Source organism: Rhea americana, unplaced genomic scaffold (genome assembly GCF_003343005.1).
Source record: "Rhea americana isolate MKP2758 unplaced genomic scaffold, rheAme1 scaffold_181, whole genome shotgun sequence".
NCBI classification, from domain to species: Eukaryota; Metazoa; Chordata; class Aves; order Rheiformes; family Rheidae; genus Rhea; species Rhea americana.
Window position 1 is genome coordinate 714,131 of NW_028185939.1, and position 12,578 is coordinate 726,708.

At 50.4% G+C, this 12,578-nt stretch overlaps 1 protein-coding gene across 2 annotated transcripts in view; it reads right to left on the reverse strand.

Annotated features, from left to right (window-relative positions):
• The window catches only part of LMF1 (lipase maturation factor 1), a 246,862-nt gene that overhangs the window by 94,743 nt on the left and 139,541 nt on the right, over positions 1-12,578 (reverse strand). For both annotated transcript variants that reach the window (XM_085301951.1, XM_085301950.1), the window contains exon 5: positions 11,117-11,284. In XM_085301951.1, the coding sequence (XP_085158077.1) occupies positions 11,117-11,284 (168 nt within the window). The remainder of the gene's footprint in view (positions 1-11,116; positions 11,285-12,578) is intronic.

Sequence of the window (12,578 nt, forward strand, 5' to 3'; positions counted from 1 at the left end):
GGGTATGAACGCAGGGATGACCGGACACTTGCATGGCCGCGGCTTTTGGCCCTGAACGGGAGCAAGCACATGGGAAACACATTGCTACGGAGCAGCAGTGTACAGGGCGTGTTTTAAAAAGCCTGTTCACTTGGGGCAGTTTTGCTTTCTCATTTTGTTTCTTGATGTTCATGGCTTCATTGGGTGCAAATGCCAGGGCTTGTCCCCAGGCTTAGAGACTTGGGTGCTCATCTGATTCTCAGAGCAGAYCTGGGACTTTCATGTTTTTACAGAAAAAGAAAAAAAAAAAGCTTTGTTATGTATGCAGGGAAAAAGTTTTAACTGAGCATTTGCAACTGTGAATGAGACTTCAAGACTTCCTTGAGCCTAGTGAGCTGAGCTGGGCAGAATGGGCACAGTTTGGGCTGTTGGCACAACTCAAAGTAGTACATTACTGCATTCTGTAGCTTTGGGGTAAAGATTAGAGAGGGCTGTTGCACAAGCAGGAGGGGCAGGCAGCCAGCAAAATGCCASTGYGAGCAGAAAGCTTTCCCTCCGATASCTGCCCCTCTCCTCCCCTCTGCTTGCTTGCTTGTTTGCATGGCAAAAGAAATTCTCCACCCCAAGCTCAAATCCACACGACCTGCCAGACCCAGTCGCTACGTTACGCATGCACARTCTCATACTAAACGTTACCAAGCTGCTCTTAAGGATTTAATGCTGATTTTGTGAGTATTTCTGCTACACTTTTCACCAAGGTCCCACTGCACCGCCTTGCATATATGATTTGTTCAAGTGGAAGCGACCCGTGCAGATGTTTCAGCCAAGATGAGTATGAGTTTAGTAATGACACATTTCATAGGCAAGAACGAGCTTTTCAGATTTTAGAGGGTTCGGCTCCTTTGATCCTTGCTCTCCGAATGAATGCACTGCATRGCTACCAGAAAAACCTCTGGAAGCTTCATCCCTTCTCCCACCAGCACTAGTYATGGGATGGACCGACGGCTAACGCTGGAACAGTATTTTAGGCCACTTGCTTTCCCAGGCTTTGCAAAACTGGCACTGATCAAGGGTTTTCTTGCAAGTTTTTCTAATTAAAGTAGGGTGTAAATTTAAAGTGTCATATCTCTTCCTGAATAACTCCATATGTGGACATCAGCTCCAGAACAAAACTATGTTGTTCCTGTTTAGCTTAACCCATCTTCAAAGTGGGTTGCCTGTGTGTGAAACAAGAGCAGTTAATCAAGAACGCCTCCTGCGGACAGACAAGCCTCCAGCGTGCTCTTGGGAGAGACTAAACTAGGACGCGAGTCCCTTAGAGGTGAGCAGGAGCGGGGAGGCCTCGTAATATGAACACAGGCCTGGAACAAGGTATTCTCGCGCTCAAGTCCCGGCAGAGATCAGCCACTGACTCAGTTTAYGGCAGCAAGCAAAATCCATTAACCTTCTGCAAAACGATGACGCTACCCCCAGGAAAGGGCAGGGGAGATCGGTGCTTGCAGGGAAGCCTCCAGGTGAAAACCACCCTGCACTGACCGCGAGCGCSTACGTGCCGCCCGCGCGCCCTGCTCACAGCGGGAGCCTGGCCCCGCACGGCCGAGGGCTGCCCGCCTCCAAGTGCGACTCCRTTCGCTTTGGGCAGCCGGGCAAAAAAATGCAGCTGCTCTAGGAGGATTTTGCGCTAATCGGAGATTTCTCTGAGTCATCGGCTCCAAGAAACCCTAGTTTTTATAGGAAGATGAAAGTAATGAGTGACACAGGTTTCCTGCAATTTCTAGCTGTTGCATCACCGAGGAGATAATGTCTTTCGTGGCGCCTGGGGACTCAGATAATACAGCTGTGTAAACTGCGTGTGGGCTAAAGTATCGCAGGGCCGCATCCTCATCCCAACACTTCCAAATCAAAATAAGACCTCTCTGGAGGCAGCATCATTACAGAGAAACATTAAACCCAGCAACTTGGCCCAGAACAAGCAAATGAGTTATTTTCATCTAAGCAGCACACGAGAAAATCCATCTTCACTGCTACCCTGAGGCAGCCCGGACACCAAAATTCAGGACTTCCTTTGCCTTTACTCTGAAATTATGTTGGATTCACTAGAGCTGATTTAATTAAAGATAACTAGTGTTGGGGCCAGGGACTCTCCACGCCCACTGCAAACTTGCAAAACTGCCACCCATGAACGTGTGGGCATTTTTATGGATTTACATTCAGCAGACACAAGGTGTGGTTAAACAAAGCTATGCACATGCACAGAAGATGCACTGGTTAACTTCGCAGAAAATCACCCTCTGAAATACGGAAATTAATAATTAAAAAAAAAGAGTTGCCTACCTGGAGGGGTGTTGGATATCATCTGCCATCATCTGGTCCATCACACCTTGATGGACATTGTCTGAGTTGCACTAATTATACCAACGAGGTGTAATTACACCAACACCTGGCCCATCAGGTGGTGCCTGCAGCTCTGTTGCTGGTGGTATGACCCATCAGAGGCCAATTGCACCAAGCATGGCAGCTGCTAGCCTTGGCTTTACTCCCCTCGCCACCTCTCCTGGAGCATGCAGACCCCAGGGGCAGCTCCTGCCACTCCTGCGGGTGAGGAAGGGCTGCAGAGCTGCATCTGCACAGGGGAATCTGGACACCCCTAAAGGCAGAGACAAAGGGCTCGGACTTGGTGGGATACCTGGCTTTGCTAAGCAGAATACAGAAATCCATGGGAAGAGCATAATTTAAACAGTTGCAACGGACAGTGATCATGGAGGAATGATTAAAGAGCAGCAATTATGGAAGCCCCTCGTTTCAGCTAGGAGAGCTCTCCGCAATTAGCTGCATGGCAAAATCCTCCTCAGACACAGCACAAACGCTACYTCTAGGACAGCAACCCACTCCCAACCTCTTCCACTTCTAACTGCTCGAACAGACATGTTCTGTTTCACACRTCTGTATCTGACACTAGTAAATGATTCTCTTCTTGATACATGTATTATAAACTCCCCTTAAAAAAGTATATAATACACCATCTGTTGCCAGTTAAGCTGCTCTGTTTTTCTTTTATTTTTCTTTTTCAGATTTTAATATAAAACATTATTTAAAGGGTYTCAAACTCTAGATGTTGGAGGAAAAATCCAAATTCCAGATACTTCGCCAGTACCACCGTGACAGTGCTGAGAAGTAAGCAAACATCAGCAAAGACGTTCTGAGAGCCAAGGCTGAGAGATGCAATGTGGCAAATTTGAATCAGGAATACCGCACAGGGAATGGGATTAAACTTGGAAGAACCCTACTTGGGGAGCCCATCACTTAAAGCCATTACCTGAAACTATACAAATCTGTACCTTAAACAGATTTGGCACAGATACTAGTGGTTGAGTCTTTTGGCTTGGGCAACATAATGGTTCAAAATAGTCAGCTTTAGTAGCTACATCTAAATGTAAATGAATAACCATCACTGGAAATATGGTAACAACACACGTTCAAAATCATGTCAGTAACTTCAGTTACATCACTGGCTTGTAGCTGGTCTGGCTCTTATTAGACATAATGTTTTAAACATATACTTACACATACATGCAATCACATGTGCAACACATACTTTATCTCCCGTCCTTGTTTGGACCTGAATGCTACAGCACAGCACTGAGCACTCCACATCTGGAAAGTGCAGATGTTTTGAAGCTGTTTCAGTCTCGCCAACTCATATAGTTTCACTGACAACATCGTCGTAATTGATTTTGCTCTTCAAGCCCAACCACCTGGAATGCTGCTAGAGCACTGCAAGCGCAGAGTTTCTGTATCTCCGAGAAATCTTGAAAAATGCAAAATTAAAAGAGGAAAAAAATTGCCCCAAAGCCTTAGAGCCTAAGTACTCTATTGCTCACACAACCTTTTCCCTTGGCAAAGAAAGGACCACATGTGGTGGATGTCAGCCATGTCATTTAATACGCCTCTGGAAGGTGTTCATATAGTGTGAAGAGGAGAAGGGTGTAAAGCCTACACAGGCTAGCGCAGAAAACGAGACCTGTGAGCACCCCGAAAGACCGTAATGTGGAAGAAATAAGAAGGGCATCCAGAATTTGTTGGATTTTTGTTATACTTAAAGCAAGCCTTCCAGCACGGGATCTAACTCGCGATCTTTGAACGTCTGCGCTTAGCGATACGTCCAAGGACAAGGGGCCACGAGCGGTCCCCGGGCTACCGTGGCGAAGGCACCGAGGTACGATACAGCAGCCCCAGCCCCGGCCCCTTTCGGGCCACAGCACCCTTTTGCAGTACGAGCAAGCATGCTGCACGGTGATCTGAAAGGAAACCAGCGCTTCTGGGCAGCCAAGCGCACGCAGCTCCTGCCGGCCCCGAAGGCGAGAGCCCYGGTCAGCAGCGAGCACCAGGACGGACCTTCCCGCCGCGCTTCCCAAGCAGGGCAGCGCTTGGGGCCTCCCGSGCACGCCCGGCTCCTGGGCTGGGTTTGAAATTTAACAGGTTTAAACAGGTTGAAATTTGAGGTTTAACGAGCAAAAACATCATCCGGGCAGCCAGGGCGAGCCGCCCGCGTGCCAGGCGCCCCTCCGCCCCGCGGCCCGTCTCCAGCCGGACGCCCAAACGCAGAGGCGCCGAGCAGCAGCGTCCCAAGGCGCCCCGCTGCACCCTCCGTCAAAAAACCAAACCCCCAAAGCCCACAAAARGCGGGCTGCGGGACCCCTCCACCGCCTGCCTCCCAGCGGGAGACGGCGAACCCCAGCAGCGCGGAGGCTTCGCTGCGGAGCCCTGCCAGGCGGCCCTGCCGCGTGGAGCCGTCGCCAGTCCCCTCTCCAATTAATCACGTTCCCATACTGATTAACAGCATGATTCATGTCTCGTTAGGCGCATTCAGGAACAAACAAGGCTGTATTTCAAGGCCGCTGGCTTAATGGTTAAAATAAATACCTTCCAAACTTCTATTTTCAAGTAGCTGAACCTTTTCCACCTTTACAACTAATTCAGACTTCCTTCAAATTATTTTTCTAAGTAATATAACAATTTGTTTTTCATTAGAGCTTGTCAAAGCCGGACTTTGGTTTATTTTGAGAGAAACCAGCGCTCTGCAGAAACTGTTTAGTACAATTTGAATGACGCCCAAAGGGGTTATTGCAGCCACAATCAAAATAGAGTTTACGGCACTGGCTAGGGGTGACACTTTATTTAATGATTTAAAAAAAAGAAAAGAAAAGGAGGAAAAAAGAAACAAAAAACCCAGCCCCCTGAATCAGAAGCTAATTAAATGCATTGCTATGGCTAACAGTAAGTGTTTCCAAGTCACTCTGACTACTGCTAAATGCAAGGACTGAACTCGTTGCTAACTGATCCCAGACCCCACCGTCGGCGCGGCGTTATTTCCTGCCTGGGGGTGGTAGGGGCTGGCACCCCGGGCCGGCGCGGCAGCCTCGCCTTGCCCCGACGCCCCCGGGCGACATCAAAAATCTRGGGAGTCATCGCACGGTTTGGCTTCTGCTGGCCTAGGTCGGATTTTTTTTTTCTGAATAGCTTGGTATTTAATTTAAGGCGGCTTAAACGTGAGCGGAAGTCTGGAACTCCCTGGAGCTCGCGTTCCTTTCGTGCCGCCGCTGCCRGGAGCGGAGCCGGCGGCGCGCCAGGGCGGGCGGCGGGAGCCCGAGGATTTTCCGCGGGAGCGGGTCTTCCCGAGCGGCAAGCGCGCGCTYGGGTGCTAATTCTCCCGGGACGATTTTTGTCTGTGGCTTCTTTCTCGACCAGAGGAAAAATCGACAAAACGGGACTTTGGCGAGCGCGGCGTTTCCGCTGGGCTTTGCCATCGCCCGGCGGCGGCGCGCGGAGGTGTAGGGTCTACGCTGTCTCGCGGGGGCTCACGTCGAGTGTGCTCCCGGGGCCGAACTCTCCTGGAGGGGTCGGGACGGAGCCTTGGCGKTGCTGCGTTTTGCCTTCACTTGTATTCGCCTGTATTACAGCGAAACCCACGGCAGCGCCACGGAGGCGAGGGAACGGCCCTGATTTTCCAGCACTGCAAGCTGCCCCGCTTTCCCCTTATTATTATTTATTATATTTTTACCTTTGTGGGACTGAAGCTCCTTCCCATCTGGCAGAGCCGAAGCCGCCCCCGGCTCCTCCGCGCGCGCTAATCCAACGCTACCTGCCAGATCACAGGGGCAAGGTGGCTTTTCCCCCCCTTCTGGCTTTCCTCTAGCTTCCCCTCATCAACTCGTTTGCCAAGCAGTGTAATTTTACAGCCTGGCTCCAGGAGCCAAGAAACACGTTTGCTGGTGTAAGCTGTGCGTTAGACATYGGGAAAAACATGCAGCTTCAGGGTTTTAGGAGCCAGCTACGGAGAACGGCGAAACACCCGCAAAGCGGCAAGGACGTGTTTCTTCACCCTCTCGGATTTCACTCGCGGACTCTCGCGCTCGACTCTCTCTGGCCGTGGGTGGCTGAGYGGAGGGATGGGCAAGAGCGAACGTGTGTGCACATGCAGAGGACCAACGTCGGCGGGGAGAGGAGGGAGAGACCACGCGATACTGCCCGAGGTGGTCTGGTGGGAAGGGTCCTCCCACTCCGCTTGCTCAGAACCATGTATAACAGTGTCTAGATGTCACCTGTGGTCTCCAAGAACCTTGAAGACGTCTTCTTCCACCTCTAGATACTAATGACCACATTTTGGACCTCACTTCTCCTCAACTTGGGTGTGCTTTTGATCTGCATATATATTTTGGGGGTCAKATCCCATTACTACTACAAAATCAACCAATGGGTACCATGAGACTCAAAATGCAAGAATCATTCATCAAAGCCATTCGTAAAACATTTACCAGGGGCCACTACAACCATCTTTAGCTGGAATCTGCAGCCTTCRCATGCCCGTCACACGCACCGGCTCTGGTTTCCGATACGACCCCCAGCTGCCAGCACCTCAGTGAACACGGCTCTGCCTCCAAACAGCAGCGACAGACTGCGCCTATGCTTCCCAGGAAGGGCAAAAATAAATGGTAGCAAAAAGCTCACTTTGTTTCATGAACTCTTAGAAATACTGTTGGTTATATATGAGCAAAGGGCAAACTCCAGCTCAGGCTTATTTGGAGATTGTGGCTCAGATTGGACGTTTCTCACTGGTCTGTTTTTACAGGGCTGTTGTGCAGAACTGAGCAGGGAGGGAGCTGAGTTTGAAGTCTCTCCTCCAGTTTTACTCCTGGCAGAGACAGTTTGCAGCAGTGTTGCTCRGCACGTCGAGTCTGGCACCTGCTTACAATAAATCCCTAACGATGCTGAGAAGTTAAACGTCCATTTAGTTTAATTTCTGTTTTAGATTTGGATTTCTATGTACCGTAAATGCTAGAAAGAATGTTTTTTTGAAACAATGCTGCATATTTGCCTTGGAGATCTTCTACAACTGGCTGCCCTTCATCTAAAATTTCACTCTACATGCAGAGAGATGCGCTCAGCACACAGAGTCCAGCGGGGGAGACTCTGCCGCYGTCAGCTGGCAATGCCTTTATGCCAGCTGCGATACTTGGAGAAGGCTCCCTTGCAGGTGGGATGGGTCTCAGAAACCCAAGGGGTTTGAATCCCAGCAGGCACTAAAGGAAGAAAAAAGCCTCATGGGGMGATGTTAACCTCTCAGACCAGGTTAGGAGTCTTTGCTAGAGATCTCTGTGCGATGTGAGGCTGAGAAAGGCTCCTGTAACCTAGGAAATGCCGTGTCCCAAAGCTTCATCCTCATGGTCATCTCTTCACAGTGCAAACATCTTTCCTCGGGAGACTGGGGTTTCAAGTGGCAATTAATTAAAAAGTCAGAGCAGCCTACTGCAATCCCTTTTGGGAGCAGGGAATCRCCAGGGCTGAGGACACGCACCCTCTCCCCCTCTCCTGCGCTCGCGGCACAGGCAGCCGGGCTGGGACCTCCATGCCAGGCTGTGGAAGACCCTCCTCCAGCAGAGGCACCTGGCCCTTGGCAGCCGCCGCGCGCAGCTGCGGGAGCTCTGCTCGGGAGCTCTGCTGGAGCCTGCCCGGGGGAAAAACTGCTGATGGGGCCTGGCCGAGCTGCTGTAAAATCTTGGATGACATTTTCTCGCAGCTCACCTTTGATCCTGGCAAACGTGCTCTGGGTGCTATGAGTTGATTGAGAATATCTCTGTGTGCAGATGTCCTGCAAAAACTACACCCACAGCTGTAAATCACCAAGCCCTCCCCAGTCTGCTGGTTAGTAACAATGAATAATGATTTTCCTAATGGGAACTGGCCAGCATTCAACCCACTCCTTGATTTTTATTTTTTCTAAAGCAAAGTCTATTTATATCGAGTGACTTGCAATAAGTAAAAGCCTTGGACTTGCTGGGGAATTATTAAAGATCAAAAAGCAGCCAAATGGGGAGATTTCCGGAAGCTCAAGTTAAGGGGACCTGCGTCCACACAGGCAGAGCCCAAAACACGCTCCCACATGCGGACCGAAACCGCAGCGCCGGGGATGCACAGAAGCAACACGTGCGCGTGGCGCCCAGGGCTCCACCATCGCACCAACCTCCTGCACGGTAGGTGGCCGGCGACTGCCCGAGGCAGCGCAACCTGCAAGCTGCGCCCGCGGCAGAGCCGGCCGGCAACGCCGTCGGAGACGAACCTCCGCTGAGACGGCAGCAGCCTTCCAGCCCCTCCTCGCCGACGCCGCCTGCGGCGGCAGCCCGCTCGCTAAGCCCTTTTCCTTACGCACGTGAAAGAGGCGAGAAGAATAAGTTCACACTTGAAAAAAAAAAAGCTTTCTTTTTTTTTAAGCACGACTCTCTTTTGGGCTCCTGACAAAGCAATATTCTCCAGGCCAGTTGGAATCTGGAAAAATACACTTACTCAAGCTAGCCACCATGACTCCAATAACAATTATAAAATGTCCAATAAAACTTGCATGTAATGTCAATTCAAATCTTGAAAAGCAGAATTAAGTGGTATATCAACATTAAACTTTATTGCTTCCTTTGCAGAGCACAAGTATTGTCAATAAAAGTCATTCTGAATGAAGAAAAGGGTAGTAAATATTAAATAAACAGGTTTTTGTTGAAATGCTATAAATGCACCAGAGCCGCACACTACACTGGGACCCTTTTTCCCTTTGCAGACTCCCCTCGTGATAGAAATAAGTCAGTAATTGCAAACTATCAATAACGCACCAATTAAAGGGTGGTTAGATGCACGCATTTACAATATGGCATTATGAGCCTTTATCGCGGGCAGTTTGCTTGTGCAGATCGCCCCGGCTCCACCCGAGCCCCTGCCGCACACGGCAGGCGTACGGCTCGTTAGGGGCCTCGGGAAGCCGGGCGCCTTCGCTGGCCGTCACGGCCGTCCCCAGCAGCGTCCCGGCCCCGTGCCAGCCTCCTGCGCGGGAGCGCTTCCAACAGCGAGAAAGCAGAGCCGAGCACGGGGAGGAGAGCGGCAGCTGGGAGGGCTTTCTGGTAACCYGGGTCTTTTCCGGCAGAGAGGCGCGAAGACAAACTACCGTCGTCTCAGGCTCTTAGGCAGCTGCTCTGCTACCGACACAGGACCGAACACGACAGCCCTGCCCCGGCCCTGGGACTGGGCAGCACGGCTTCGCTTTCSGAGGCCCTTCACTGCGGTCCTTTCTTGGCCCATTTGCCCTAAAACCCAGCAATCACCGCCCTCCCTAAGCCTCCTTACAAGCAAGACTATCTCCACTTGCAATCCCCAGCGTGCCGGCCTGGATTCCGTCGGCACTGGCTCGGCACTCATCCCCTTCCTCAGTGATGCTTTGCTTTCTCCGTGGAGGAGAAGGCAGGTTCTCCTTTTTAGAGTTGGGCTGAACCTCCTGGTTACAGAGCAGACATCACCCGCGGTGGCCGACGCAAGCAGACCCGGCGTGTTAGCCCCAGACGCAGCGATGCCCCGAGACCGCCCTGAAGCCGAGCGCCAGCGAAGGGCAGCTGCCCTCGCTCTGCTCCCGGTGCGCGGACCTCCGGCTAAACCGAGAAGATCCCTGACGCCAAAAGGTGTGTAAAGAGAGCAAAGCAAAGGTTAYACGTCCTGCGGTAGCCAGACACAACAGGACGCGTTTCAGAAGCAGGGAGGGCAGCAGCCTTCTCTGTGCGAATGCACAAATCCCTTGGCTTTTATATCAGCCCTTTAAAACCCRATCAGCATTTTTGTGGTTTACCAATAGAGTTTATAAGCTGTTCTCCAGTTTAATCATGGCACGTATTTACAGGAAGCAGTAACAGCTCCAGTATATGAATTTCATGATGCTGCAGTGACACTGAAGAAACACTGCAGTAAGCACGAGCTGGAAGCTGCACTTCTGCAAGTYGGAGGGGCTGCGGTTTACTGAAGTTTTTCAATATTCCTGGGGCAGAGGAGAAGGAAATCAGATGGGACCTAGGAACGTACACATTCAGGATCTTCTGTTCTCTGCCTTTTGCACAGATTCATTTATTTCATGTAAAAAAATAACTGGAATGGGAATGCTATTACTTTGCGAACAAATGATTTTCACTATGAACCTTGGCAAACTTGGCGGCTGCAAAAATCAGAACTCAAATGTTTTCAGAAAAACATTAAAAATCTAATTCTCTTCAAAAATTTACTTCTGGAGAAATTGCAAATATTCCTCCAGGCGTTCCACAACCTTCGGTCAGAGCCAGGGCCGTCACAGAATCAGATTCTTTGCCCTGGTCCCTGTGCTAACATTTCTCTGCCACCCACATGGATGGAAACTAACCAAACGAAGGGAAATAAATCTCCAGGAACACACCAGCAGCAGTCATACCAGCACGAATTACCCAAAAGCTGGCAGCTAATTGCTTTGAATCATCTTGGTTCACTCCTGACCTGGTAGTGATGCAGTTCCTCTGGTCATTGCTCTGGCAGAGGCTCGATGGGCTACAGCCCATGGTGCTGCCGCGACGGAGAAGGTGCTGCCCCYGGCCCGCTGGCCTGCACCCTGGCTGCGGGTTCCCGAGCCGGCACGAGTGTCCCACGCCTGCAGCTCCACCACCCTGTCCTGTCCCAGCTGACAGCCCCAGGACCTGCACAACTGCACAGCACCCACATGCATCACAGGAGAGGTCTAACGCCCTTCAACCACCCCTATGATTTCTTGGGGGAAGGTGTGAAAGCAAACCCAGGAGCGTCTCACCTGGAAGAGGATCTGCAAAATGCCGTGTACGATGCACATGCGACGCCCAAGGAAGATGAAGAACGGCACCACGAGCTCGATGAAGTGGTTGAATAATGTCTCAAACTGATGAAACCACCACGGGGAGYGATGCATGAAATAAGCTATCGGGTTGGGCACCGGCTGGGTCTGAAAGAGGAAGGAGAAGACACGTCACCTGAAGTTGAGCCCCTTTCCCAGTCTGACCACAGGGCTCCCTGCAGAGCTCCTTGGCTTTTCTCCTTCCTTCTCCAAACTTGCCCACAGAAGAGCTGTCCTTTGCCTCTGAGGAGTAATTTCATGTTATAGAAAATTATTTTTCAAAATTTTTCATGAAAAACAAACGCATTTTTAAACCCACGCMTCTTTTAAAAAATGAGAGTTTTAACTTTCTCTTTCGTTTTCCATTATAATCAAAACCTCCCATTCACCTGAAATGAAAACCACCCTTAGGTAATACTGAAACGTTGCTTGACACCAACGGATGTTAAATCACTCTACAGAAGTGCTAAGATGCTCAGAGCAGCCATGCAGATAGCGAAACCGAGAGAAAGATTTTCCCAGGGTCGCGCAGCAGGTCACGCAGAGCCATGAATGGAAACCAGATTTCCAAACCTAGGAGATACTCTTTCAGAATGTTTAAATTTGAAATAAATGTGGTGGTAGCATTGCTTTCCAAAATCATAATTCAGGAGAGGAAAGTATAATTCCTCTAAACATGCTATATTGGTTTAAGATATTTACGTGCTGGCCTCGTGACAATATTTTTCTTCTATCAGCCTGAAGCTTTTTGACACTGGGAAATCTTCCACCCAGTACAACGTTTTACAAAGGAAACAAAAACAAATACTGACACATTAACAATTGCAACCYGTAAAAATGCTGCAATTTAAATAAAAAGAAGGTAACAATTTACCTTAGCACATCTAACTAAAGCTCAAATTCATTATTGATGCTTTAAAATCCTGTCAGAAAAAAAAAAGAGGATGAAAACACCGATTTTAATCGAAGGAGACACAACACATCTTTAAATTATTTGTAGCTAAATCAAAAATACAAACAAAACGGGGAAAATATTGTACTATGCACGGCAGTTGAGTCCGCTCCCACTGCCAAATCCCACAACCATTGTAATTCCTTATTAGCAAAGCTGGGATTAATAAAGCTCTCGCTCTCTCCGGGCTGGAAGCTGCTGCAGCCCCTCAGGCCGGGCGACCGCATCCTTCCTTCCTCGGCCGCGGGGGCCCGGGGCCGCGGGGGCCGGGCGCCCGCTCCCGCCAGCTCCGGCCCCGCTGCGAGCTCCTCCGCCGCCCCGCAGCCGCCCCGGACGCTCAGCGAGGCTCTCGAGGAGCTCTCTAACCTCGCCGAGAAACGCCCGTGGCTTTCCCCCCAAAAAGGGCCGCTCGTTCCCGGGGCTTTTTGTTGCTGCTGCTTTTTCGTTACG